The sequence below is a fragment of the Sander vitreus genome, chromosome 18 (genome assembly GCF_031162955.1).
Source record: "Sander vitreus isolate 19-12246 chromosome 18, sanVit1, whole genome shotgun sequence".
In the NCBI taxonomy this organism is placed as follows: domain Eukaryota; kingdom Metazoa; phylum Chordata; class Actinopteri; order Perciformes; family Percidae; genus Sander; species Sander vitreus.
Genome location: NC_135872.1, coordinates 15664725 through 15691573, shown reverse-complemented (window position 1 = coordinate 15691573; position 26849 = coordinate 15664725). Strand labels below are relative to the sequence as shown.

The 26849-nt window shown below is 40.8% G+C and overlaps 1 protein-coding gene across 1 annotated transcript; it reads left to right on the top strand.

Moving 5' to 3' along the window:
* Nucleotides 1-3984: 3984 nt before the first annotated feature.
* Nucleotides 3985-25543, top strand: LOC144533393 (scavenger receptor cysteine-rich domain-containing protein DMBT1-like). The gene is made up of 16 exons (XM_078274716.1): nt 3985-5577; nt 11077-11154; nt 11702-11728; nt 11886-12197; nt 13131-13421; nt 13540-13851; nt 14299-14586; nt 14831-15145; nt 15306-15605; nt 16438-16746; nt 17812-18126; nt 19756-20064; nt 20161-20454; nt 20572-20907; nt 21002-21109; nt 22035-25543. The coding sequence occupies exons 2-16, from the start codon at nt 11103-11105 to the stop codon at nt 22202-22204; spliced, it is 3738 nt and encodes a 1245-aa protein (XP_078130842.1). The 5' UTR covers nt 3985-5577; nt 11077-11102; the 3' UTR covers nt 22205-25543.
* Nucleotides 25544-26849: the final 1306 nt, after the last annotated feature.

Here is a 26849-nt window from a genome sequence, read left to right as displayed (position 1 = left end):
CACTTTCACAGACAGTTGAATTGAATACTACTGGCAGTAATATGAACATTAGTCTATATCTTTTGCGTTCCACTTCTCTCTGTCTGTCTGTCTCTGTCTCTCTGTCTCGGTCAGTCTGTCTCTCTGTCTTGGTCAGTCTGTCTCTCTGTCTTGGTCAGTCTGTCTCTGTTTGTCTGTCTGTCTCTGTCTGTCTGTGCCCTTCTGTTTCTGTTTCTCCCTGTCTCTGTCTCACTGTCTGTCTGTTTGTTTCTCTCTGTCTGTCTGTCTCTGTCTCTCTGTCTGTCTGTCTGTCTGTTTCTCCCTGTCTCTGTCTGTCAGTCTGTCTGTTTCTGTTTCTTCCTGTCTGTCTGTCTCTGTTTGTTTGTCTGTCTGTCTGTCTGTTTGTCTGTCTGTCTGTCTGTCTGTCTGTCTGTCTGTCTGTCTGTTTCTGTTTCTCCTTGTCTCTGTCTGTCAGTCTGTCTGTTTCTGATTCTTCCTGTCTGTCTGTCTCTGTTTGTTTCTGTCTGTCTGTGTTTGTCTGCCTGTCTCTGTTTGTCTGTCTGTCTCTGTCTGTCTGTGCCCTTCTGTTTCTGTTTCTCCCTGTCTCTGTCTCACTGTCTGTCTGTTTGTTTCTCTCTGTCTGTCTGTCTCTGTCTCTCTGTCTGTCTGTTTGTTTCTCTTTGTCTCTGTCTGTCTGTCTGTCTGTTTCTCTTTGCCTCTGTCTGTCTGTCTGTCTGTTTCTGTTTCTCCCTGTCTCTGTCTGTCAGTCTGTCTGTTTCTGTTTCTTCCTGTCTGTCTGTCTGTCTGTCTCTGTTTGTTTGTCTGTCTCTGTCTGTCTGTCTGTTTGTCTGTCTGTCTGTCTGTTTCTGTTTCTCCTTGTCTCTGTCTGTCAGTCTGTCTGTTTCTGATTCTTCCTGTCTGTCTGTCTGTCTCTGTCTGTCTGTCTGTCTGTCTGTCTGTTTCTGTTTCTCCCTGTCTCTGTCTCTGTCTCCCTCCCTCTTGTCTGTCTATCCCTCCCTCCTTCTGTCTCTCTCTCTCCCTCCCTCTTCTGTCTCTGTCTCTCTCTCTCTCTCTCTCTCTCTCTCTCTCTCTCTCTCTCTCTCTCCCTCCCTCCTCCCTCCCTCTAGTGTCATTTGTGATTTGATCCATGTACAGTGGGGAGAACAAGTATTTGATACACTGCCGATTTTGCAGGTTTTCCCACTTACATGCATGTAGAAGTCTGTAATTTTTTATCATAGGTACTCTTCAACTGTGAATGACGGAATATAAAACAAAAATCCAGTAATTAATTTGCATTTTATTGCATGACATAAGTATTTGATACATCAGAAAAGCAGAACTTAATATTTGGTACAGAAACCTTTGTTTGCAATTACAGAGATCATACGTTTCCTGTAGTTCTTGACCAGGTTTGCACACACTGCAGCACTCCTCCATACAGACCTTCTCCAGATCCTTCAGGTTTCGGGGCTGTCGCTGGGCAATACAGACTTTCAGCTCCCTCCAAAGATTTTCTATTGGGTTCAGGTCTGGAGACTGGCTAGGGTCACTCCAGGACCTTGAGATGCTTCTTACGGAGCCACTACTTAGTTGCCCTGGTTGTGTGTTTTGGGTCGTTGTCATGCTGGAAGACCAACCCATCTTCAATGCTCTTACTGAGGGAATGAGGTTGTTGGCCAAGATCTCGCGATACATGGCCCCATCCATCCTCCACTCAATACGGTGCAGTCGTCCTGTCCCCTTTGCAGAAAAGCATCCCCAAAGAATGATGTTTCCACCTCCATGCTCCACGGTTGGGATGGTGTTCTTGGGGTTGTACTCATCCTTCTTCTTCCTCCAAACACGCAAGTGGAGTTTAGACCAAAAAGCTCTATTTTTGTCTCATCAGACCACATGACCTTCTCCCATTCCTACTCTGGATCATCCAGATGGTTATTGGCAAACTTCAGACGGGCCTGGACATGCACTGGCTTGAGCAGGGGGACCTTGCGTGCGCTGCAGGATTTTAATCTGTGACGGCGTAGTGTGTTACTAATGGTTTTTTTTGGGACTGTGGTCCCAGCTCTCTTCAGGTCATTGACCAGGTCCTGCCATGTAGTTCTGGGCTGATCCCGCACCTTCCTCATGATCATTGATGCCCCACGAGGTGAGATCTTGCATGGATCCCCAGACCGAGGGAGACTGACCGTCATCTTGAACTTCTTCCATTTTTTAATAATTGCGCCAACAGTTGTTGCCTTCTCACCAAGCTGCTTGCCTATTGTCCTGTAGCCCATCCCAGCCTTGTGCAGGTCTACAATTGTATCCCTGATGTCCTTACACAGCTCTCTGGTCTTGGCCATTGTGGAGAGGTTGGAGTCTGTTTGATTGAGTGTGTGGACAGGTGTCTTTTATACAGGTAACAAGTTCAAACAGGTGCAGTTAATACAGGTAATGAGTGGAGAACAGGAGGGCTTCTTAAAGAAAAACAAAGCAGATGAGCCCAAATGGTATGTATCCGTAAAGATATGAGGGATAGACACGATACCTAATATCATTGCCAGCATTCATGTTAATGCTCAGATGCCTAAGGTCATTTTTACAGTTCATTGTCCGTCTGGTTTAATTTTCTAAAAAAGCTTGTAAAACATCAACCCTGTTGTCTACAGTCAATTTATGAACATCATTTGAACATGAATCTCACAGATATGTATTGATATCACACACATATCAATAAAAGCTAAGCCAATCTCCTGTCTAAATCAGTTCCCATATGTATTAGGAGCACACACTGTGAAGAAATAAACATTATAACTTATACAGTTGACATAATATATAAATAAAAAAAAAAAAAAGTCCAGATGCTTTTGCCCTCATGACATTCACTTATGCCAATAATCAAATAATAATGTCATATTTATTGAAATCACACACACAGCAACGTTCTAAAACAGTTCTCCTATATATTTGGAGTCATGCAGTGCAAAAATAAACATAATGAACATTATAACTCATGTAAAAGGACAAACTCTTTACATTTCTTCAAAAAAGGCCCAAATGTGTGCCACATCTCAAAACATTCTTCTCTGTAGAACAGTAATAGACTGGAGTGACCTATCTTGCCACTCTATAGCCTTTGTTCTCGCTCGGATTTGCTGGAGTGATCTATCTTTCCACTCCATAAACTCTTTGTATGACGGACCTGCCTTCCCATTGGTTGAAAGACGTCAACACAATCTCGCAAAGCACCATGGGATATTCAAAATGGCAGCTAGCATCGAGCTAGCGGCAAAAATGACGGAAAATTGATAAATTATGGACATCAAGTGGATAAATCTTGGATATATGCGTTAGGATTTATTGGTGAACAACTCCGAGAAGAGGCACAACTTCCAGGCTGGATAGAAAACCTTCTGTAAAGGCTACAAAGACACCAAAGACACCCCCGTGATGGCTAAATCCTTAGCTTTTAGCAGGAAAAATCGGTAAGTGGCTAAATTAAACCGTTATCAAATTATCTAAATATTAATCAGAGGTGCCGTTTCGTACGGTACCGTATTGTGGATGATCCATTAGGGCTCTTTTAAGTGTGTAGTCACGGTCATCAAACAAAAAACAAACCTTGTTCTTGTGTTATTCCACTGCCAAACTAGTTTAAAGGACAGGTATGGGGTACCGAATGTAAAAGTTTGGTTACAATTACATTTCAACATACAATACAATACAATTTCAAGATACATTTTCAACATTTAGCTCACTTTCCTCACATTTAGCGCATTTTTATTATATATATATATATATATATATATATATATATATATATATATATATACATAAATGTTAAATGTTAAATCTAAATGTTATATCTAAATCTAAATGTTAAATATATATCTAAATGTTAAATGTTAAATCTAAATATTATATCTAAATCTTAAATATATATCTAAATGTTAAATGTTAAATCTAAATGTTATATCTAAATGTGTCACCAAGTGTAAAGCTAAATATTTAGAAAACATTCAAATTCCCAAGGAAACCACGCCCACTGCAGTGGCTTCAAATTGCGCTGCACCGCAATTTTCAGTCAACACCTGTTGGTACAGTAAATACTGACTACAGTGGAGCTGTTCGACTAATGTTACTGGATTAAAACACATTTCGGTCAGTATTTTGTATTATTGACTTATATCACAGAAATGTCTTAATATTTGTGTGTACTATAATGTCGTTGTTTTGTTTGACTCATATCTCCTTGTGTGTTTAACGTTAGTTTGACTCATCCTTCACAAGCAATCTAGCTCACACACTGCAGCTAGTCTGTTTGAATCAGCAGGCTGCAGAAACGATGCAACAAGTCAGTGTTTCCAGATTGGTCTGTTTTCTGCCAAGACAGTTGGGCAGTTTTTTGTGTCTTTGGCTTGGAAACGTAATATTTTTCTGGCAACACTGCTTGTAGTACTAATCCTACATTTTCCCATGAACACCAAGTCATGACGCGTCAGACAACCGCTGTCTACGTGCCTATAACGTGCGTGTTATTGATCATGAGCTATGCTGAAATGGAGAAGATGAACGGACCGGAGCCAAACAAAACAGAGGAGCTGAATTTAAAGTAAAGTTAGAAAAAAAGACAAGAAAACGTGGTTAAGTAGAAAATCGGATTGACTGGTAACTTTTAAAATCTACTAGCTGTGTTGGCTGGTGAAAAAAAACGTTAATTTAAAGCCCTGGATATGAATATAAAAGTGGTACACACAGTTGTTTTCTTTACATATTTGAAACCACCCTGAACAACCTTGTGTCTTGAGAGGATCAATCTGAAGCCCCTTTGTAGTGCTGGTGGGGTGTTGTTTTTTGTGATGCAGAAAAGCCAAATTGACAACTGAAAGCAAAGTATGTGTGTACATGAAATAATGTGACAAGCTACAGCATCAAGAGGAAGTTTGAGGTGTGATTATTTTGTAAAGTGGTGACACATGCAACTGAAACGGAGGCAAATTAAGGAATTCTTTATACGTGCAAACAGATGGCAGAACCAGGCAACCTAAAATGCTGAATAGACAAGTCAGTTATGCAATATCACGTAGCCACAGCCTCAATTGGACAGTATATTATTATGAATTAAAAGCAAAAGAACAACATGTCAGGAAAATTAGCTGAGGGGAAAACCACATTTCAGACCCGCCCCCAATAACAAAACAACTACATTCATTGAAATTAACAAAACAGACTGGTAACCACGACTAACAGATAACATCAGATTGAATGTACTTGCTGTGTATGCAATTTGTTGTATTGTATTAGTTTGACAAGAACTGTGCTTACTGATCGACAGAAAAAGTCAAATTGAGCCAGAGTTAGCCTAAAGGTTGTCGCTATTGTCCCTAGCCTAGCTAGTTGGATCTACACAGCATAAATTGTTGCTCCAAAGGTGCAGTAGTGATAGAAAAAGGTTGCACTCTATAACAGGAACTGAACAAACGAAAAAATACTGAGGCTCACACTTTCACAAGGGGAAGTGTTAGCCATTCCCAGTTCCAATGAGATGTGGGACAAGAACTGGTTCTGTCAAGTCAAGTGTTTGTGACAGAACAAGTCCTCAACTCATTTTGTAAGGTAAGAACATTTATTTTATATTTCAGTGATTTTGTGTCAACAAAAAAATCATTTTAAAGCTCAATGTTTGGCGCATTTAACTAACAGAGGAGGCTTATTATTATTATATTATTGGGCTTGGAAGTGGCCTGGATTGTTTTGCAGCATAATCCAGCACTTGGATCACATTGTGAGTAAAAAATGCGATATATGAATGCCACTGCAAAGCTCATATTTATAATAGAACTGAATGTGGAATTGCATTCATATTTTCAAATTGAATGTACGAAATTCCTGCAACAGCATTGTGAACTTTTCACAATATAGTGTAAGGTAAGAACAACGGCTGACGTGGTTACCCGGGCGAGCCCCACTTCAAAGCCGACTGACCAGCTGTCGTCACAGGAGAGGATCGCTGCCTCGCGGCGAAAACTTCTGAGGGATGCGGTAATCAGACGGTCCGATGGCCTCCCTTGCCTGAACCGGCCAAATGACAACGTTCCTCAAAAACAATCTCCCCCACCGAATGGTAAGCAATATTCCTCTTCCTTTTCTTGTCCATCTGAAACCGATACTGCCTGTTTTGTTCCTGCCACCGGCCATTCACGCCCCCGCACTCCTCATCCGCTCTTCCCCCCAACCACACTAATTATTGGTGACTCCATCACCCGGGATATACGTTTTTTTAATGCTGTTGCAGACATCCTGGCTAAAGCTGTGGACCTGATACCCTCACTCCCGACCTCTATTAAACGCATCGTGGTCCATTGTGGACATAACGACATATCCTATCAGCAGAGTGAGCGCACAAAGAAAGGCTTTGGTACTCTCATTGAAGCTTTAAAAAGCACTGGGAAGAAGATTTTTATTTCAGGCCCACTTCCATCTCGAGGTCGCGGAGTATTCCTTTTTAGCAGACTACTCACCCTCAACACCTGACTCCAGCATACATGCAACATCCACAACATAGGTTTTATTGACAATTTTAATCTGTTTTGGGAACGTGGCTCCCTGTTCAGTAGGGACGGGATTCATGCCGTGCAGACCAAGACCTGGGTGCAGACCCAGACCTTAGATTGACTGTCTGCACCCCGTAAACACACGCACAAGCGCACTTCCCAGTCTCACTCTCCCATAAGCTCTCCCTCCTTTTCAAATAACTCTGCTAACCCACAGACCAGCTATATCATTCCAGTAAGAATCAGTAATATCAGTAATCACAGGTACAGCGCTACACGCTCCTGTTTTTGTCATGTGTTGTCCTAAAATCAGATAAAATAATTATTGTAGGTGATTTTAATATTCATGTGGACGTTGACAGCAATAGCCTTAGTACTGCCTTCAACTCACTACTAGATTCAATTGGTTTCAGTCAGAGTGTGCATAAGGCCACGCACTGTTTTAACCACACCCTCGACCTTGTGCTGTCATATGGCATCAACATTGAAGATTTGATAGTATTTCCACAGAATTCCTTATTATCAGACAATTTTTTAGTAACTTTTGAATTCTTACTACCCGACTATATGAAATTAAATAAAACCTTCTACACTAGATGCCTATCTGACAGTGCTATAGCTAAATTTAAGGAAAATATTCCAACAGCATTTAACTCAATGTCGTGCTTTAATATAACAGAGGAGCTTTATGTTAAGTTTAGTCCCTCCCAAATTGATAATTTTGTAGACGGTGCTACGGCCTGCCTACGGACAACTTTAGACTCTGTTGCTCCCCTCAAAAAGAAGATGATGAAGCAAAGGAAACTACCACCTTGGTATAACTCCCAAACTCACAAATTAAAGCAAATCTCACGAAAACTTGAAAGTAAATGGCGTTCCTCCAAATTGGAAGAATCTCGTTTAGATTGGCAAGACAGTTTGAAAACCTATAGGAAGGCCCTCAGAAATGCCAGATCAGACTATTACTCATCATTGATAGAAGAAAATAAGAACAACCCAAGGTTTCTTTTCAGCACCGTAGCCAGGCTGACAGATAGTCACAGCTCTACTGAGCCCTCTATTCCCCTAGCTCTTAGTAGTGACGACTTCATGAGTTTCTTTAATGATAAAATTATAACAATTAGGGGCGGAATTCATCACCTTTTGCCCTTAACTTCTAACGGTTCACTTTTGAATACAGGAGTGCTAGAAAGAACGATAGGACCTGACATATACTTAGACTGCTTTTTTCCGATAGACCATCAACAATTAATGTTAAAGGTCTTTTCAGCAAAGCCATCTACCTGTCTATTAGACCCCATCCCAACGCGGCTACTTAAAGAAGCGTTATCTGTGGTTAATACTTCGTTACTAGATATGATCAATATGTCTTTATTAACAGGTTATGTACTGCAGTCATTTAAAGTAGCTGTGATAAAACCTCTTCTGAAAAAACCCACCCTCGATCCTGAGGTCTTAGCCAACTATAGACCTATATCGAACCTTCCCTTTCTCTCCAAGATCCTTGAGAAAGTAGTCGCTAATCAGCTATGTGACTTTTTACATAGGAATAGTCTATTTGAGGACTTTCAGTCAGGATTTAGAAAGCATCATAGCACAGAGACGGCACTGGTGAAAATTACTAACAACCTTGCTGCTGACAGAGGACTTGTCTCCATACTTGTCTTATTAGATCTTAGTGCTGCATTCAACACTCTGGACCATACCATCCTGATACAGAGACTGGAACATTTAGTTGGCATTAAAGGAATCGCACTAAGCTGGTTTAAGTCCTGTTTCTCTGATCGATCTCAATTTGTCAATATCAACGATAAATCCTCCAAGTACGCTAAAGTCAGCCATGGCGTTCCTCAAGGCTCGGTGCTTGGACCAATTCTTTTCTCCTTGTATATGCTTCCTCTAGGCAATATTATTAGGAAACACCCAATTAACTTTCACTGTTATGCGGATGACACCCAATTATACTTATCAATCAAGTCAGACGAAACCAGTCAAACTTCAAGTATGCATTAGAGATATCAAATCATGGATGACCTACAATTTCCTGATGTTAAACTCAAACAAAACTGAAGTTATTGTGCTGGGCCCTAAACACCTCCGAACATCATTATCACAAGATATAATTACTCTAGATGGCATTACCATGGCCTCCAGCACTACTGTCAGAAATCTAGGAGTTATTTTTGATCAGGATATATCCTTTAACGCCCACTTAAAACAAACCTCTAGAACAGCCTTTTTTCACCTTCGTAACATTGCCAAAATTAGGAACATCCTGTCTCAAAACGATGCTGAAAAACTAGTCCATGCATTTGTTACTTCCAGGCTGGACTATTGTAACTCCCTATTATCAGGATGCCCAAATAAAACTCTTAGGACTCTCCAGCTGATCCAGAATGCTGCAGCGCGTGTTCTGACAAGAACTAAGAGGGGAGATCATATTTCTCCTGTGTTGGCTTCTCTGCATTGGCTTCCTGTAAAATCCAGGATTGAATTTAAAATACTTCTCCTGACCTACAAAGCTCTAAATGGTCAAGCACCATCATATCTTGAAGAGCTCATAGTACCTTATTGTCCCACTAGAGCACTGCGCTCCCAGAATGCAGAGTTACTTGTGGTTCCTAGAGTCTCTAAAAGGAGAATGGGAGTCAGAGCATTTAGCTATCAGGCTCCTCTCCTGTGGAACCAGCTCCCAGTCTGGGTTCGGGAGGCAGACACCGTCACCACCTTTAAGAGTAAACTTAAAACTCTCCTCTTTTATAAAGCTTATAGTTAGGAAGTAAGGAGTTGCAGCGTTCGCCTAGACCGACGAGGGAAGGTGTGTAGCCACAGTCATGACGCACCGCCTCCCTAGCTCGGCTTCTCTTCATAGAAAGCTTACTATATTTAGGGTATGAGGAGTTGCAGCGTTCGCCTAGACCGGCGGGGATGGGTGTGTAGCCACAGTCATGGCTCACCCCCACCCTATCTCTGCTTCTCCCGATATAAAGCTTACATATACTTAGGGAGTAATGAGTCGCAGCGTTAGCCTAGACCGGCGGGGGAAGGTGTGTAGCCACAATCACGGAACACAGCCTCCCTATCTCCCCTTCTCTGCAGCTCTTAGTTATGCGGTTATAGTTTTAGACTACCGGGGTACCTCCTTGGACACGCTGAGCTTTTCTCTCCTCTCTCTTTCCATCTGTGTGTATACATGTCACAGAAATGCTTGTTACTAACAAAGCTCCGGGGAGCTTATTGCCCGGAGTCCTTATGTTCTTTTTCCGCCCAGCATCATCATCTTGGATCATGATGGCACCTACATCATGGTGGCAGCTGTCGCCGTGGTCGTGCCCTACGCCCTGCTGTGCCCTATTACACCCTGCTACGCACTGCAATGCCCGGCTTCGACTTGCTATGTCCGGCCAACGCCCTGCCACACCCTGTTATGCCCTGCTGTGCTCTACGACACCATGAACTATTATAACTATTACAATATCTTTATTGTGACTATTATTGCCATTGTTCATCATACCCCCAACGGGCACCGTCAGACACCGCCTACCAAGAGCCTGGGTCTGTCCGAGGTTTCTTCCTAAAAGGGAGTTTTTCCTTGCCACTGTCGCACTTACGCATTTATGCATGCTCTTGGGGGAATCACTGGAATTGTTGGGTCCTTGTAAATGAGAGTAAAAGAGTGTGGTCTAGACCGACTCTATCTGTAAAGTGTCCTGAGATAATTCCTGTTATGATTTGACACTATAAATAAAATTGAATTGAATTGAATTAATTTTTGATTTATCATATTTCTTTAATAGATTTGTACTCACGCCAAGTCATATGTTCTGTGGAGGCTTTCTTAAAGATCGTACAATGTACAAAATAAACAGCAAAGTGGCCTGTTTATTAAGGCTACCACTTCATTGGGATTTAAAGAAAGGGAGGGAATTGGCTGTGCTTTGTGCAAATTCAACATAAAAGGACTGCTGTGATAACCAGAGGTGGGAGTGGACCGGTGGTTGGGATGACATTGGGAGTCAATGGTCACCTCTTGACATTCGCTCATAACAACTCTCCTTTTGATCTTCATTTACCTTTCATTTTTTTGCAGTTGTTTATTTGTTCTGTCCATAAATCAGCGATTTTCATGCACAACTGCTTACAGCATTATTTTACACGTGGGTGTGTTTCCGTGTTGAATATGAATTTCTTTTTCAAATACTAATGTAGATGTTGTGTAAAACAAAATGAAATCCCCTGTCTTTAATGATTGATCAAAAATGTCAACATGCGTCCAGGTTGCAGTCCAAGTCCAGGCAGCCTCTTTATTCATAACAATTACTGGATCTGCACATGGGGCGTCAATCCTTTTGATGTTTCAGATGGAATCAGCTTTTTATTTTGAATTGTGATTTCAAATAGTCTGGTGGATTTAAAAGGTAAGAGCCTTCGCAGATTTTTGTAAAAATCAAAAAAAAAAAATAACTGGATGGCTCCCAAAAATCAACTTTGCCGAAGACAGATAGAGAGAGTAAAGTAACAAACTTTTTAACAATACTTTGTTTTTATCGTACCTTGACAGCATTTGATCTACTTTGAAGACACAATATGATCTTCATTACTGCTGAAAAACTACATTTTGTTTTTTATTTGTCAATAGGTGAGTTTCTGTTTTTTTAAATCGACTTCTTCCTTTTGACTTCTTAAATCAAATCATATAAGTACAATTTAGTCAGTTTGGTTGCATGCTCTCTAAACCATGAAAAATATGCATTCACTAACCCAATTAATGCTAAATAGTATAGCATGTATGTATGTGTTAGTTTATTTTATGTTATTGTTTTATGTATGCACCTTCAACCAAGACAATATCCTAGTAAGTGCTACATGCCTGCCAATAAATCTCTTTCTGATTCTGAACAGAAGTGAAAGTCTCATTGTTTGTATCCAAAGAATATTCCTTTATTATTGATAAGTGTTTTGTTTTTTCAAATGTTCTTTCTTTGATCAATTTGACAAAGTTAATGTTGGACAATTTTGAGGGATGTTTTTTTGTAACTTCATGCTACATCTCAAGGGGCTATCCTGATACGTAACACATTTGATAAATTACAGCACTAAACGCTGTGCATTCATTGTACAATATTGATTGAAATATTCATGACAAATCTCTGGGCTGAACATTTTACTATGTGTTTCTGCTGTAGGTCTACTGAGTCTACCACTGCTTACAGGTTAGTAAGTTCTATTTATGTTTGATGCCAAAAAACACATGCACAATTAGATTTTTAGATTTCTACAACCAAATCTAATAAAAAATGACTTTTTGTTATTGAGTTTGGTGACACGACCTACAGCTATTTCATTACAGCTTTCATTTTTCATTTCTAGAATGTGACAAAATTAGGCTGGTCGGGCCTTCCCGTTGCTCTGGTAGACTTGAGGTCTACCACAGTGATAGTTGGGGAACGGTGTGTGATGATCACTGGAGCATTGCCAACGCTGACGTGGTGTGTCGAGAGCTAAACTGTGGGACAGTTCTTGATGCCGAAAAAGGCGCCTTTTTTGGAGAGGGACAGAACAGGATCTGGTTGGATGATGTTCAGTGTACTGGTCATGAGCCTTCTGTCCTCAAGTGCTCACACAGACCAATGGGGGAAAATAACTGTGGCCACAGTGAAGATGCAGGGGTTGTCTGTTCAGGTAAGACTGGGTTCATCCTTATAGTATATTCTTATCTCAGTTATGTTTGCTTTGCACACACTTGTGTTTTATTTAAAGTTGAATTACTGGTTGGATACGACTGAAATTCCACACTACATTACATTCCTTTATTAAAGCAATAGTTGGACATTTGTCTTTGGGAAATTGGTCTTCTCGCAGAGTTGATAAGATTGATACTACTCTCATATATGTCCATTAAGACCTTACAACTTGACAAGACTGGGAATATGGGAAACATAAAAAGGCGAATTGTTATTTTTACACAAATAGATATGCAGATTATTGAACTTTGGTGCTGGTAAGTGGACTTTGTCACCTTTGATCAGAGCCAGGCCAGCCGCATCCCTGTTTCCAGTGTTTCTGCTAAGCTAAGCTAATTGGCTGCTGGCTTATTTTCATTGGATATGAGTTATATCAATCTTCTCATCTAACTTTCCGTCTGTAAGCGAGTAAGCATATTATCCAAATTATTGAACTTTTTCTTTAAACATTAATTAGGCACTAACCTCTAATGACAGAGTAAGCTCATAAAATCAAAAATCACAAAACCCTCCATTACAAGTGCCTTGCTCAATTAATATGAAGACAGGAAATGTGGAACTGTCAAGAGAAATTGGGAAATACAGCTGTGGACAAAAGCAGCTAACGCAGCATTTATCTTAGCAACTGATCATATTATTGCATCAAAAACCTAGTGATTGTATTGTCAGCAAAGCGTGTGAGCAGAGCTCAAGCAGGAGGATTTTGGATGGAGCGCAGAGCGGATTTTAAAATGATGTAGTTTTATCTCCGGCTTTGAGCAGGGGAGCTTTTCAAATCGTCCATTCTTTTTTGCAGTTTATTCTACTTGCACACAATCATTTGTTGTGTATTTGTTGATTTTGGTTCAGTTTCGATCTACATATTTTGCAGAATATGTGAGAGTGGTCAACGGAAGCAATCGATGCAGCGGTCGAGTGGAAGTCCACCATGATGGCAACTGGAAACGAGTGTGTAATGACTGGACCAAGGCAGACGCTGACGTGGTGTGCCGAGAGATTAACTGTGGCACTCCTGTCGATCAGGCTGAAGTGCTATATTTTGGAGAGACACGTGACCTGGGTGGCGTCAAACCCAAGTGCTTTGGGAATGAGAGCTCTCTCTCACAGTGCAGACTTCAGGAATTTAAGGAAAGCTGTGCCGATGCTACTGTTGTCTGTACAAGTAAGTCATATATGTGTTCAAACTACGTCAGTAATTTTGTATTGAACGTATTGTGGTTACTTTTGGATGGCTTCTGAAAAAACATGCCATTGTCTTTTTTTCCTTTTCTATCTGACAGACAATAAACTACTACGGCTGAGTAACGGGACTAGTCGGTGCTCTGGCCGAGTTGAAGTCTACGATGGACAGTGGGGAACGGTTTGTGATGACAGATGGGGGATGCCGGAAGCAGATGTTGTATGTCGAGAGATGAACTGTGGGAGTGCTCTCTCCGTCCAGTACAAGGCGTTTTTCGGCAGAGGTCAGGGTCAGGTTTGGATGGACGATGTTGAGTGTACTGGTCATGAGAAGTCTCTTGCTGACTGCCCTCACAGAGGTTTTGGAATACACAACTGTGACCACAATGAAGATGTTGGTGTTGTATGCTCAGGTAACACATGCTTTACTAAGTGTAAGTACATTACATGAATGAAATCAGGTTCAAAATCCTGATGACACCCCAATTTCGAGTGCCAGAGCAATATAAAAAAACAAACATGAAACAGACAAAATTATGACTTTGTACTTCACCAAAACAAGAGCTGAAAAAACCACACTTATCTTTCTCTTTTTTAAACTCCTGCATGTATACTGATTTTGAATTTTCTTTAACATTACTTCCAAATTTCTACTAGAAAATTACTAAATTAGAAAATCCTCTGCAGCCTGGCACAATCATGTTTTTGCTGTTCCTCTTGTTATAGTTGTCTTTGGTGCATTATCACATATTTAGAAGCAGTGCTGTTGTACTTGCCACAAATCATATTTATGCCATTTTTGAAATATTAACATTTTTCTTGAACATTTTAAATACAATACCTTCTTAACTGCTTTCCAGATTCAGTCAGATTGTTCAATGGGACTGACCGCTGTTCTGGAAGAGTGGAGGTCTTCCACAATGGCCAATGGGGGAAAATTTGTAATAAGTGGGGCAATAAAGATGCTGCAGTGGTATGTAAGGAACTCAATTGTGGCCCTCCAAAACCACCTCAAGAAAGCTTAAATTTGGGTGACAGTGGACTGAGAGCCTATACCAGTAGATGCTCTGGCAATGTGACCTCTATTTCCCAATGCACACTTCAAGAATTGACAGGGAGATGTGAAGGTGTTTCTCTTTCATGTGGAGGTAAGACACAAAAGATAGGAATATACCGTACTGTAGCACAGTTCAACTAGAATAGCAAAGGACATGTGGTCATTAAAAACAAGATTGGCCTATGTGTATTAAATCTTCTTCTTACTTACTTAAATAGCCTGATTGTGATAAATAAATAACTACAAAACTGAGTACATTTGACAGATGAAGCCCACTATTTCATAATTTGACTTTAGCTTGTCATTACTTTTAACATGAGTGGATCTGTCCTCAGGTAATCCAACACTAAGGCTTGTCAATGGCACTGACAGGTGTTCTGGTAGAGTGGAGGTTCAGCATGACGGCCAGTGGGGAACAGTGTGTGATGACGAGTGGGACATCAAAGATGCTCAGGTGGTGTGCAGAGCCATGGACTGTGGAACAGCTAAGACAGCCAAATCCAGTTCCTTCTTTGGTCAAGGCCAAGGAGATATCTGGCTGGATAATGTAGGCTGTATCGGTAATGAGACGTCTCTTATGCACTGCCGACATTCCACCCTCGGAGAACATAACTGTGGTCATGGGGAAGATGCCGGTGTGGTGTGCTCAGGTATCATCTTGGTTATTGTTAATAATAATAATATCATAGTTGTTTCTGCTACAATACCAATCAGAATATCATATACAATTTGAATTAACCAGCTATTCTTTTCAAATGTGTCCAAACCCCAACTAACTAATGTCTGATTCTCTCTTCTTTTGCTTTCCAGCTAACATTAGACTGATCAATGGGACTGACCAGTGCTCAGGCAGGGCGGAGTTCTACCATGGTGGCCAATGGTCAGCAGCACATAATCTTAACTGGGGAATGAATGAAACTGCAGTGGTGTGCAGAGAGATGAATTGTGGAGATCCTGTCAAGTTCTCAGGATCATATGGTCAGGGCAGACATCCAAGAGGGTATACGATCAGTTGTAGCGGTAGAGAGAGCTCTCTCACACTGTGCACACTGAAAGAATATGTCAGGACCGGGCACGATCGCTTTGAAGAGGCATCTGTCGAATGTTCAGGTAAGACTTGAAGTTGAATTGAAATTTGAATTCCCCTCACACGCTCTCATGTGCTAGCGAACTAATACCCCCCACCCCCCACGTTGTCTCAGAGCAGAGAGAACTGCTTATTTTTCACAATTTTGAAACCTAATTTTATGTGTCGAATTTTTTAGTCATTGAGATTTGGCTGGGTGGTTAATAACACATTTTCCTGTGGGGTCACAGCCTCAGGACAGACATTTATTTTTGCTTTACCAGGGGGTTAAAGACATTTGTCTCTACGTTGAACATTTAGGAGGACCCATCATGCTGTTCAGTTTGTACTTCACCTGGAAAGTGGAAGCTAGCATGTTAGGCTAGTTAACCTAGCTTGCTAACATTTGCACTGATTACCACTAGGTGTTACTTTTCATTCATGTTAGGCCTATTTCAACACCTGCTGAGGCAGGTTCCGAAAGGGGGCCTAGCTAGCCTTAGCTGCCCCTTTTTTACGTGTCAAGATATGGTGACTTTCAAAAGTCAAAGCAATGAGTCCAGTAATAGTCCAGCAACCTCATTACTCCGTATGTTACCTTGTCATTTAAATCATGGAGTAACTAACATAGTCATGGAATAATGCAAAGATTGCTCAAATCACAGATGGGACCCAGCAACTTCTAACAATGTTGGTGGCCCCCCCGTCTGGGGTTTCAATTGAAACACTTATGTAAGGGGGCGCTATCACGGCAGAAAAATAATTAAAACTTCAATTTCTTCTTTTAGGTAATTACAACTTTGACCAAAAAAGTACACAAATAAAAACAAACACCAAAGTTGGACTGTAACTTCATATAACAACTGTCATTTCCAGGTAATGTGAAGTTGTCTGATGGGCCCAGTCAATGTGCTGGAAGAGTGGAGTTCTACGACAAAGGCCAGTGGGGGAATGTGTGTGGTGAATCCTGGGATGTGAATGATGCAAATGTGGTGTGCAGACAGCTGGACTGTGGGAGGACTCATAAATTTACCACTGTGGCTGAGTATGGCCATGGCACGGGACAGACCTGGATTGATCAAATTGAATGCAGTGGATTGGAGTCAACACTGAGTCAGTGCCCACAAAGACCATTTAGAGACAAAACTTGCAACACAAGCTCAGTTGCTGGTGTTGTCTGCACAGGTAAGAAAAAGCATACAAAAATGACAAAAGATAATACAGTCTTGTTTGTTGTTCAGTTGTATCGCTCCCATAACTATGTCAATTTCATGTATGGCTTTTTTCGCTTAGTTTTACAAAACTTGTTTCTATATATTGCCACTTTCAATCTCATTCCCACATGGCTTGACAGAAAAGTTCACACTTACTTGGTGTTTCAACCACATGTTCTGGTCTTCCTTCACAGAAACAGTAGAGTTGTCATGAAGATGGTTTAGTCGTTATTAAATACCTAAGTATGGAATTTCGGTCATGTGATAATAGGGGCTTGTAAATGCTGGGGGGCGTAACTTCTGCCACTGGTCAAAGATCAAGAATGACCTTTCAAGCTGAACACAGTTTTTTCATTGCTCTCAGTGTGACAGTGTCCCCATTAACTTAATGACTACATTTTAAATCCATCATATGAAAGAAAGGAAAGAAAAAAATAGATTGTCTCACTCTGCCTATTAAGGCTGTATTAAAGCTATGCTTGAATAAATTCTGATGCAAGGTAACTTGTCTTTCTACTGATTAGTGTTTTATCAGCACGTCACAGGTTCTTATATTATATAGAAACCATCATACATGTTTTCATTACCTCCCGTTTGGACTACTGCAATGGAGTCCTGTCTGGGGTCCCCTAAACAGGCTCCAGTATGTCCAAAACTCTGCCGCCAGGGTCCTCACCCACACCTGGCAGCACATCACCCCAACCCTCATCCACCTTCACTGGCTCCCAATTAAGACCTGCATCAAATATAAAATCCTCCTTCTCACCTACAAGTCCCTCCATGCCCTGGCCCAACTGTACCTCTCCGACCTCCTCCATCCATACACCCCACCCCGAAACCTGCGTTCCTCAGATGCTGGCCTGCTCTCCATTCCCAACCCCAGACTCTGTACCTTCGGAGACAGAGCTTTTAGTGTTGCAGCCCCATCCCTCTGGAACACCCTCCCTGCAAATGTCCGAAATGCTATTTGACTACATTAAGACGAATTTGAAATGTCTGATACCATATAATCATTTTAGTTTACTCTACATTACAGGAAGTTTGGAGGTCCGGTTGGCTAATGGTAAAGATGAATGCTCTGGCAGAGTAGAGGTCCGTCATGGCAATGTGTGGCAAACGGTTTGTGACACAGACTGGACCCTGAGTAAAGCTGAGGTGGTGTGTGAGCGGCTGGAATGTGGAAATGCATTGAGTGCTCCTGGCGCTGCCCACTTTGGCCAAGGCAGTGGATCAGTAGTGGAGGCTAGCAAGTCATGTTTTGACAATGTGACATCTCTTCAGCAATGCTCACTCAAAGGTTTCAGAGGAGCAAGGTGTGGGCACGAACATGATGCTTCTGCTCTATGTGCAGGTAATAGCTTTTAATGTATGTCAGAAATTCTCTCATACAGTTGGACAAATATGACCTCACCAGCATTTGTTTCACAAATGTATACTGTTTACACAAGTAAAAATTAATAATTACACATACTTCTTTAATAAAGTGCAATCATCCCTTAAAGAAATAGTTTGACATTTTAGGAAATACATTAATTTGCTTTGTTGTCAAGAGTTAGATGTAAAGATTGATACCACTATTACTTCTGTGAGGTAAATAAGTAGCTGGAGCCAAAAGCTAGTTGGCTAAGCTTAGCCAGAGCCCATCTACGGAGAGCCTGTTCACTCCCTATTCAAACTCCATTGTAATCGACTTTGGTTGCAGTTCCACCAGAGTTCCCCTGGGGGTGACCGAGTGCAAAATGAATGGGAGTCTATAAAGCTAGACGGCTTAATTTGTCTCTTTCGCCTGATTGTAGTTTTTGCAAGTTCAACATGGATTATAGGTCGAAAGTTGAATGAAGTCTTACAGGTTGAGTCGTTGTTACCCATAACACGCTAGCATTCTGCTAATGAATGCTGATTGGTCAGTGAAGGACTGATTACGACCAGAGGTCTCGCTTGATGACATCCAAAGTGGAACCAGAATGTCATAGTGAATATTTCGGCGTGGTCTTTAAAACATTAGCAAACCTCTTTCTAGCGTGTGTATTGACAGGAAGAGCCTAACCTGTCATCACAAGTTGTCGATGCTCGGAGAAAAAAAGGAAGTGACTCAGAACTTGCCGCGCGCGGCAAGTTCAGCATTCCTGGTCAAGTACGATATGGCGCGATCGCCCACTCGACATTTTTAAAAAGGTTTTTAGAACAAAAGCGACTCTTAAAAAAATCTAACACCCAGCAGTGTGTATTTTCTTAGCCTCCTTTCAAATGCAACATTCAAATTACTAGACAAAAAATTATATACTGAGAAAAGTGGATTTTGAGGGGTATAGTCTATTAGATCCTCCATCTATTCTACCAGCCTCGTGAACTAAATATATGGAACCAGAGTGGAACTGCAACCAGTTCAGAAGCCGGAAGTTTCCAGAGAGTGGAAGTTCTCCCCTTATTAGACATTCTCTGGCTTAGCATAAAAACTGGGAAAAATGTGAAACAGCTACCCTAAATGAATTACAAACAAATATAAAGTGCTAATTAGTTAGCTTTAGAGGTGCTGGTCAGTTTTGTTAGCTTCAGACAGGGTGAGGTTAGCAGGTTTCCAGTTTTTATGCTAAGCTAAGCTAAACAGCAGCTGGCTCTAGTTACGTTAACTTAACTAACGCTCAGCACAAACGCAAATTAGCATATTTCAAAACTCTGAATGTCTAACTATTGCTTTAATGTTTCACCTGCATGACAAAAGTGACATAAGTCATATTCCACATCATTATTTTTCTGTCAGTCCAACATTGTTGTTTTGCTGTTTAAATTACAACAGATATGATGGTGGGACAAAGAGTACTTTCAAAATACAATATAAAATGTATTGTTTTAAAATGAAAATATGTGTATTCGTACATGCAAATGCAATTACAATAACATATACACTACAATTCTGTGTAAATACATGTCTCCAGGACTGTCCCATTTGGACTCACTTAATTTCTTTTTTCATATGCAGCACAGATACGGGCGGTCGGCAGCTCACGTCAATGCTCTGGTAGAGTGGAGATCTTATATAAAGGCCAGTGGGGAACTGTGTGTGATGATGATTGGTCAATGACCACTGCTGATGTGGTATGTAGACAGCTTGGCTGCGGTCATGCCGTTTCTGCTCCTTTAAGTGCCCACTTTGGTAGAGGCACTGGCCCAATATGGCTGGATAATGTGGAATGTAGAGGCGAAGAGTCTGCTCTCACACAATGTACGCATCTTGGTTTTGGAATAAATAACTGCGGGCATGGTGAAGATGCTGGTGTTATCTGTTTAGGTAAGAGACCTGGCTCATTTTTAATCTGTGAATGACTTTACAACAGGTATTAGATGAAGCTGCGTTTGCTGTTATGAAAACACTTATCTGTTTCAGGTGCTCTACAGAAGCCCCAAATCACTTTGAGTCCGGCTCCGGAGGTAAACTGGGGTGAAAGAGTTGAGATCACCTGCAGTGTAGTAACAGAGCACTTGGGTGGGACATTCGTCCTTAAGAAGACTCAAGGATCATTTCAAATGGAAAAAATCTCTGAGAACGAAGCTGCAACCTTTATCTTACCTAAAGCGGACTTCAGCCAAAGGGGGTCATACTTCTGTGAATATCAAAAGAAATTACCCAATCAAGTCATCTATTATCCTCAAGGAAATACTGCTGAGCTCTCTGTAATAGGTATTGTGTGCTTTGTTTGTCCATTTGAACATAATTGTTGGAAATTTGACTATGCAAGATTGCAATCAGGTTTTATGATCCATATGAATTTGTAAAAGTTGGTTTTCTATTCTGCAGTGAAATTGGAGAAGCCCAGCATCTCCCTGACATCTCCGCATGCAATGGTGATCTACAGCCCTGACAAAATATTGGTCACCAAAGGCAGCAGCTTCTCCATCACATGCTCCATTTGTTCTACATATGCGGGAGGTTTCTTCTATCTGACGAAGTCTAACAAGAGCACAGTCGCTTCATTGCCAGCATTTGGCCACTCTGTCTTCTACATGGCCTACTTTGAATTCCCTGCTATAGAGTATACAAACCAAGGAGAGTATAACTGTGTCTACAGGCTTAACATGTCCTCGATGTCCTTCTGTTCTGTTCCCTCCAAGTCACTTCAAGTCACTGTAATTGGTAAGACCCAAAGAGTCCTTGAGAGTGTATTTGTCTTATTATAACTAGTTTTCTCCCTCGCTAACTCTACTACATTATCTTTTAACCCCTACAGCAACTTCATCCTCTTCAGTGGTCTCAGGACTAGTGGGTGGGCTGGTGGTGTTGGTACTCGTGCTGGTTATAGGTTACCTGGTCTGGAGAAGAAGAAGGCGAGGTGCTGGTAAGTGACACACTTCTTATTTTACAAATTTAGCCCGATGCCCCCTTTGTTTTACTGTCATATAATGTGTTTAGATAGTTTAAAGCTGCACCAAGTAATATTTGATATTAACAATGGAAAGAAATGTAATTATAATATGAAATTTCCAGCTTGTCGTGACACACCCACTAATAATTATCACTCGACTGTGCAGTTCAACCACGACTTTACTGTTTTGATTCACAGTGTCATTTTTTTCGGCAAAAATTTAAAAAATAAACGTGTACCTGACCAGCAAATGGTGCACAGATTACCTTAGCAACTAGTTTGTGAACATAGTGGAACATTTTGCAGCAAAAGGTGATAATACGGTGGTGTTGGGTTTACAGATTGTTGCTGACTCCAAGAGGTTTATTATGAAAAAACGACAATATGTAACAGATAATTATCATTCAATTTTGCATTTCCCCCTCAGCTCTAAGGAGTGTTTTAACATCTTTCAGCTCATTGTTTTGGTTTTTCCGGCCCGCAACTTCACTGTTTCGGTTCAGTCTTTGAGCTGCAGCACGCAGCTGTTTTCATTCAAAAAGCTCTAATGACCCAGTGAGCATGAGCTGCCCAGCACCACAGCAGACAGGCAATGTTAGCGACTAGCTGGTGAACATAGTGAAGCATTAAGCAGCTAAAGAACCAGATATTTTTCACAGTTATTGAGCTATACATATCTAAAAGGATAGTGAACTTGCACTGTAAGCACCAAATTAATGCTAATGTTGCTCAGAGGGGCTTATGGAATATGTCAATGTTGTGTTTACGGCTTGTTGGGCTGCCTCCAAGTGGCCAAACAGTTAATGCAGGTTTATAAATGACAGACTTAGTTTCTCTAGATTTCCCCTGTATATGATTCAGCTGAAACTATTTTATTTATTTTTTTACTATTTTTTAGGTACCATCGTTCAGTTTAGTAACAGGTTTGGAGAAGCAATAAAGCAGGACGTGAATGAAAGTCTCAGCCCAGAACACAACGATGCTGATGTTGATAACTCTGTTGAGAGGGTCCCTGAAGACCTGGCAGGGAAAGTGTGTTATGAGCTTGAACCACTCGTTCTCTCGTGATAACAAAAGGCTTCAAGAAATAATGTCATGCGATTTCACTAAATTCAAAGAGTAACATAACACCAGGCTGAAAAATATGTTTTTACGGCTCTCTCTGGTTAAAAATTTCAAGTCTGGCGCACCTGTAACCTCACCCAACACTGATGTCGCAGTGTACTGACACACCCTGGCTTACACTTTTACATCACAGCAACAAAAAGAGAAGTTAAACCACTGGAGGTCTGCTAAAAACAAGATTTTCAGCTGGTGTTCAGTTGCTATCTAACAAACCTGTGTGTGTGTGTGTGTGTGTGTGTGTGTGTGTGTGTGTGTGTGTGTGTGTGTGTGTGTGTGTGTGTGTGTGTGTGTGTGTGTGTGTGTGTGTGTGTGTGTGTGTGTGTGTGTGTGTGTGTGTGTGTAGATTGTAGCCAAACTGGAGCTGAACTTCATTCCTGCAGCCAATAACAACTTCTAACTCAAGCGTGCACACATACACACAAACACAGACTTGGTTAAACACATTTGCACTCAGAGAGGTGACAAGTGAGGATAAAATGATTTTCTGTTGAACAAAATTGAGTGTGACAAAATTGCTTGAAATGCCCTTGTCAGCGTGCATCGTTGGGAAGTGGGTGTGTTTTGGGTCGTGTGAGTGAGTGTGTAGCAATGAACGTGTGTATGGCTTTAAAGCTTTCCTGTTGGTATGTAAGGACATTAGCTCAGTTTCACTCCCCCCCCCTTCTCTTAATCCTCTCTCTCCCTCGTTATAAGCTTCAATTTGGAGCCGGCAATGAAAGAGACTTGGCTTGATATCTGCTGAAAATGTGTGTGTATGGTATACTGTATGTGCGCCTATCATATGATCGACACACTTGCATGCCTAAATATTAAGTATGTGCTTGTGTATCTGTAGGAGTGTGTGTTTAATGATGTTAACAAGTATGTGTGAGAGAGAGAGAGAGAGAGAGAGAGAGAGAGAGAGAGAGAGAGAGAGAGAGTAATGCAAGCCTCTTTGTGACACAGCAGTTGGCAGATAGAGGGGACTAAGTTACCCAAGCTCCCTTGGGGCATCCACATTGTGGTGGGCTGTCTGGGGCAACGCAGTGGTATGTATAGATGTATAGGGTGGGTGTGTGTGTCCTGGCAAGGAAACATGATGGTTCAGGGATGACAGGAAAGGAGGATGAAATTTGGGGTATGAAAGAGAGCGGAGATGAGAAGGACGAAAGAACAGCTTGTGAGAAAGAACAGAAACACAATGTGTCAACTATAAAATAGGAACAGATAATAAAATGCTTCAAAATACATTTGGCGTGCTGATTAAAACAGAAATGCAGAATCTTTTCTGACTTCCATGTTTTCTAGCTACTAAGGTGATGGTTTGTTTGTATAGCTGCTTATGAGCTTAAGAAATGTTTAATTGTGCATGTAACCAATTTACTTTATTGTATACATTGCATTATTTGTATGCATATCTGAACTGTTTCAAGAAAACTAAGACTTAAATGTGTTTTTGAAAGAATACCATATTAGAAAAGTAAACTGCCTGTAAAAAAATATTTTGAAAAAGCTACACTGATCCATATTCAGCCCTGTCTCCTAGAAAAAATTACATTCACAAATGCATTTCTTATCAAAGTCAACATTTATAGTCCAATGTAGGAACGAGGCCGGGGTGGATGGGTGGGTCAAACAAACACGGAAACGTTTGTTTCCTGTGTGAAGACTAAATTTCTTGTTGACTTTTTTTCAACTTGCATACGCAAGTTCAGTTACTTAACAAACATAGGCTACTCGTTTTAACACAACCACAATGTTTTCCTGAACCCAATCACATAGTTTTGTTCCAATTCATAACGATAACCACGTGTTTAAAAACTGTGACCGTTTCACAACGTGCGCCTATCACTGGTAGGAGGACGTGTTGAAACAAATGTAATCCGGGAGATTTCCTCAAAACGTAATTGAGAACGCAGTTTAGTTGTATAGGAAAATAATTTTTAGGAGACAGGGTTGCAATATTTGTAATATTAACAATGGATTAAATGACTATGTGTAATGTTTAAGAGGTTGCTCGTAGTGACAAACCCAAAGACAAATATCACCTGTGACCTGACAGATTAGTCCGGTGGTCCGAAACACAACTCAAAATTCTATTGTTGCTCTGTTTCTGCTGGATGTGTAAATTGTAATCTGTTTGCATTTCATTCCTAATAACAACTTTATATGATCAGTCAATGTAGTGTTTTCAACTGTCCCCAAGAGCTCAACGAAAAAATACCTCTTTAAATTCATCTTTTGATAATTTTCATAAAAGTAAAGTACATTTGATGGAAATGCTAGTTTGAGGCAATATTGAGTTAGCCTTGATATTGTAGGCTGAACACAGCAGCAGCTGCTGAATGTGACCAAACAGATGGCACAGGTAGCACACACACACACACACACACACACACACACACACGCGATCCACTCGCCTGATGTGATGCATTAGGTATGCACACCCACCTGTCGGTGTAAGATACGAATGAACAAGGACGAGATTTAATGGCTGTTTTACATACCCATTATCTTACTTTCTCTCCGTCCTCTTGCCCAGCCTTGTTCTCTCGCCATCTCCCCTCTCACTGCCAGCTCCATTCAGCCCAACCTAGTTGTTTGAATGAGAGGAGCAGACCACCCTGGGGAGAAATGGGAGGGGAGAGATCACATTACTCCCAAAAATGTAGAGGGCCTACAAAAGGACCATGAGGCATCGGGGTGAGAGAGAGAGGGCGTCAGAGAGGGGAAGAAATTGGAGAGCACATGAAAGAGTGCATTAGTGAGGGGGGAGGGAGATTGATTGGGCTGGAGAGATGAGGGAATGGATAAAGAGTGGTGGAGGTGAGACACTTTCTTTTTTTATTATAATGATCTACACGTTTGCATTCAGCATTGTATGCATTTACACCTGCATTTCATGCTATTCTTCAATCTCTGTTTTAGTCTGAGCTTGATCTCTTCTTCTTCCTGTATTGCTTTTTTTGTATTTTGGTTTAAATATTTACATTACAAAAGGGAAATTACAGTTTTATACAACTTGGGGCTGTTTTTTGTAGTTTTGGTCATCATTCCTCTCAGTAATAATTGTCCTCATTAAATTATTTGCTGAGATCTAGGAATGTGGCAACATTGCTACACCAAAGTCAGACAAGACAAGAAACACAAGAAGTCTGACGATCATAGGGGTTTTACTAGAAAAGCCAGGGTAGTCATACGAAGATGCTAACATACGCAACATTTAATTTGCTTTTCCAACAATATCCACTCTTATAGGAACCAAAGCATGGTAAAACTGTACAGTTATAATTAAGCAATAAAGGCAAAAAAAAAACATTTTTGAATGAGTCATTGCTAACTTGAGGCATGAGAGTGATATTTTTAGTAGACTATACTATGTCAGAAACCCTCCTGCACACACCTTAGTTTTGAGTTGACTTAAAGGAACACGCCGACTTATTGTGACTTTAGCTTATTAACCGTATCCCCCAGAGTTAGATAAGTCCATACATACTCTTCTCATCTCCGTGCGTGTCGTAACTGTGTCCGGCGGCCCCACCGGTAGCTTAGCCTAGCACAGATCCTGGAGGTAACAGGTTCCAACTAGTCTACTGCTCCCAATAAGTGACAAAATAACGGCAACATGTTCCTATTTACATGTTGTGATTTGCATAGTCACAGCGTGTACAAATAACAAGGTCACATGAGACACAGCCATCTTCTAACCGTATATAAACTGGGAACTATATTCCTTAGGGGTTACGGTAAATAAGCTAAAGTCCCAATAAGTCAGCATGTTCCTTTAATAGTTCATTTTCTCTTCATTGAGTTTGTTGACCTTTTGACTTTGTGTACATTTCACACCAGTAACCAGATAAATGATGACACATAGCTTTTGTTTTATATATCAGTTACCCCCACCAAGAAGGTTATGTTTTTATTTGGCTTGTTTGTTTGTTTGTTTGTTTGTTTGTCTGTCAGCAGAATTACGTACTGTGCTGATTTCAAATCCTGGTGGAAAGGTGTAGCATGGGCCAAGGAAGAACCAATTACATTTTGGAGCAGATCCGAATCACGGGGCAGATACACATATTCATTTTCACTTTTGTTAACATTGCGAAAAAGGGCATTTCGCCTTGGTGGAGGTCTGCGCACTCCAACAGCCCTTCTAGATTTTTGGGTGTTGTTGGCAGTATATTAGTTTGTTTTTGTAGCGCTCACATGTAGTTAGCTTCTGTACATCACACTTTAGTTAGTCTTTAGATAAGTTTGCTTTGAGTCATTCAAAGTTTGTTGACTTACCAGGGCTGAAAGTGCCACTGCTGGCAAACATTTAGTCAGACATGAGCAAAAGATGGCCTAAGCAGAGCTCTTAAATACAAGAAGTGGCCAATCAGAATGTACCAAGTGCCCCCCACATCATGGGGGTGATTTTGATTTTGATTGATTGATTGATTTCTAGTTTAGAGATTTTGTTTATTTCTTAAGAGTATAGTAGTTTGTTGGTGTTTTTGTTTTGCATAATTGCAAACGTATTTATACTGATAGAAAAGATTTCCTGTTTTGTTTTATTTGTAGTTTGGGTGGTAGTGTTTGTCTTTCTGTTACTCTTTTGTCTCAAAAATGG

Coding starts and splice junctions, on each gene's coding strand:
- LOC144533393 (XM_078274716.1), top strand. CDS start 11,103: ATGATCTTCATTACTGCTGAAAAACTACATTTTGTTTTTTATTTGTCA. Junction 13,852..14,298: donor TGTTGGTGTTGTATGCTCAG/GTAACACATGCT, acceptor ACTGCTTTCCAG/ATTCAGTCAGATTGTTCAAT. Junction 15,606..16,437: donor GGCATCTGTCGAATGTTCAG/GTAAGACTTGAA, acceptor TGTCATTTCCAG/GTAATGTGAAGTTGTCTGAT.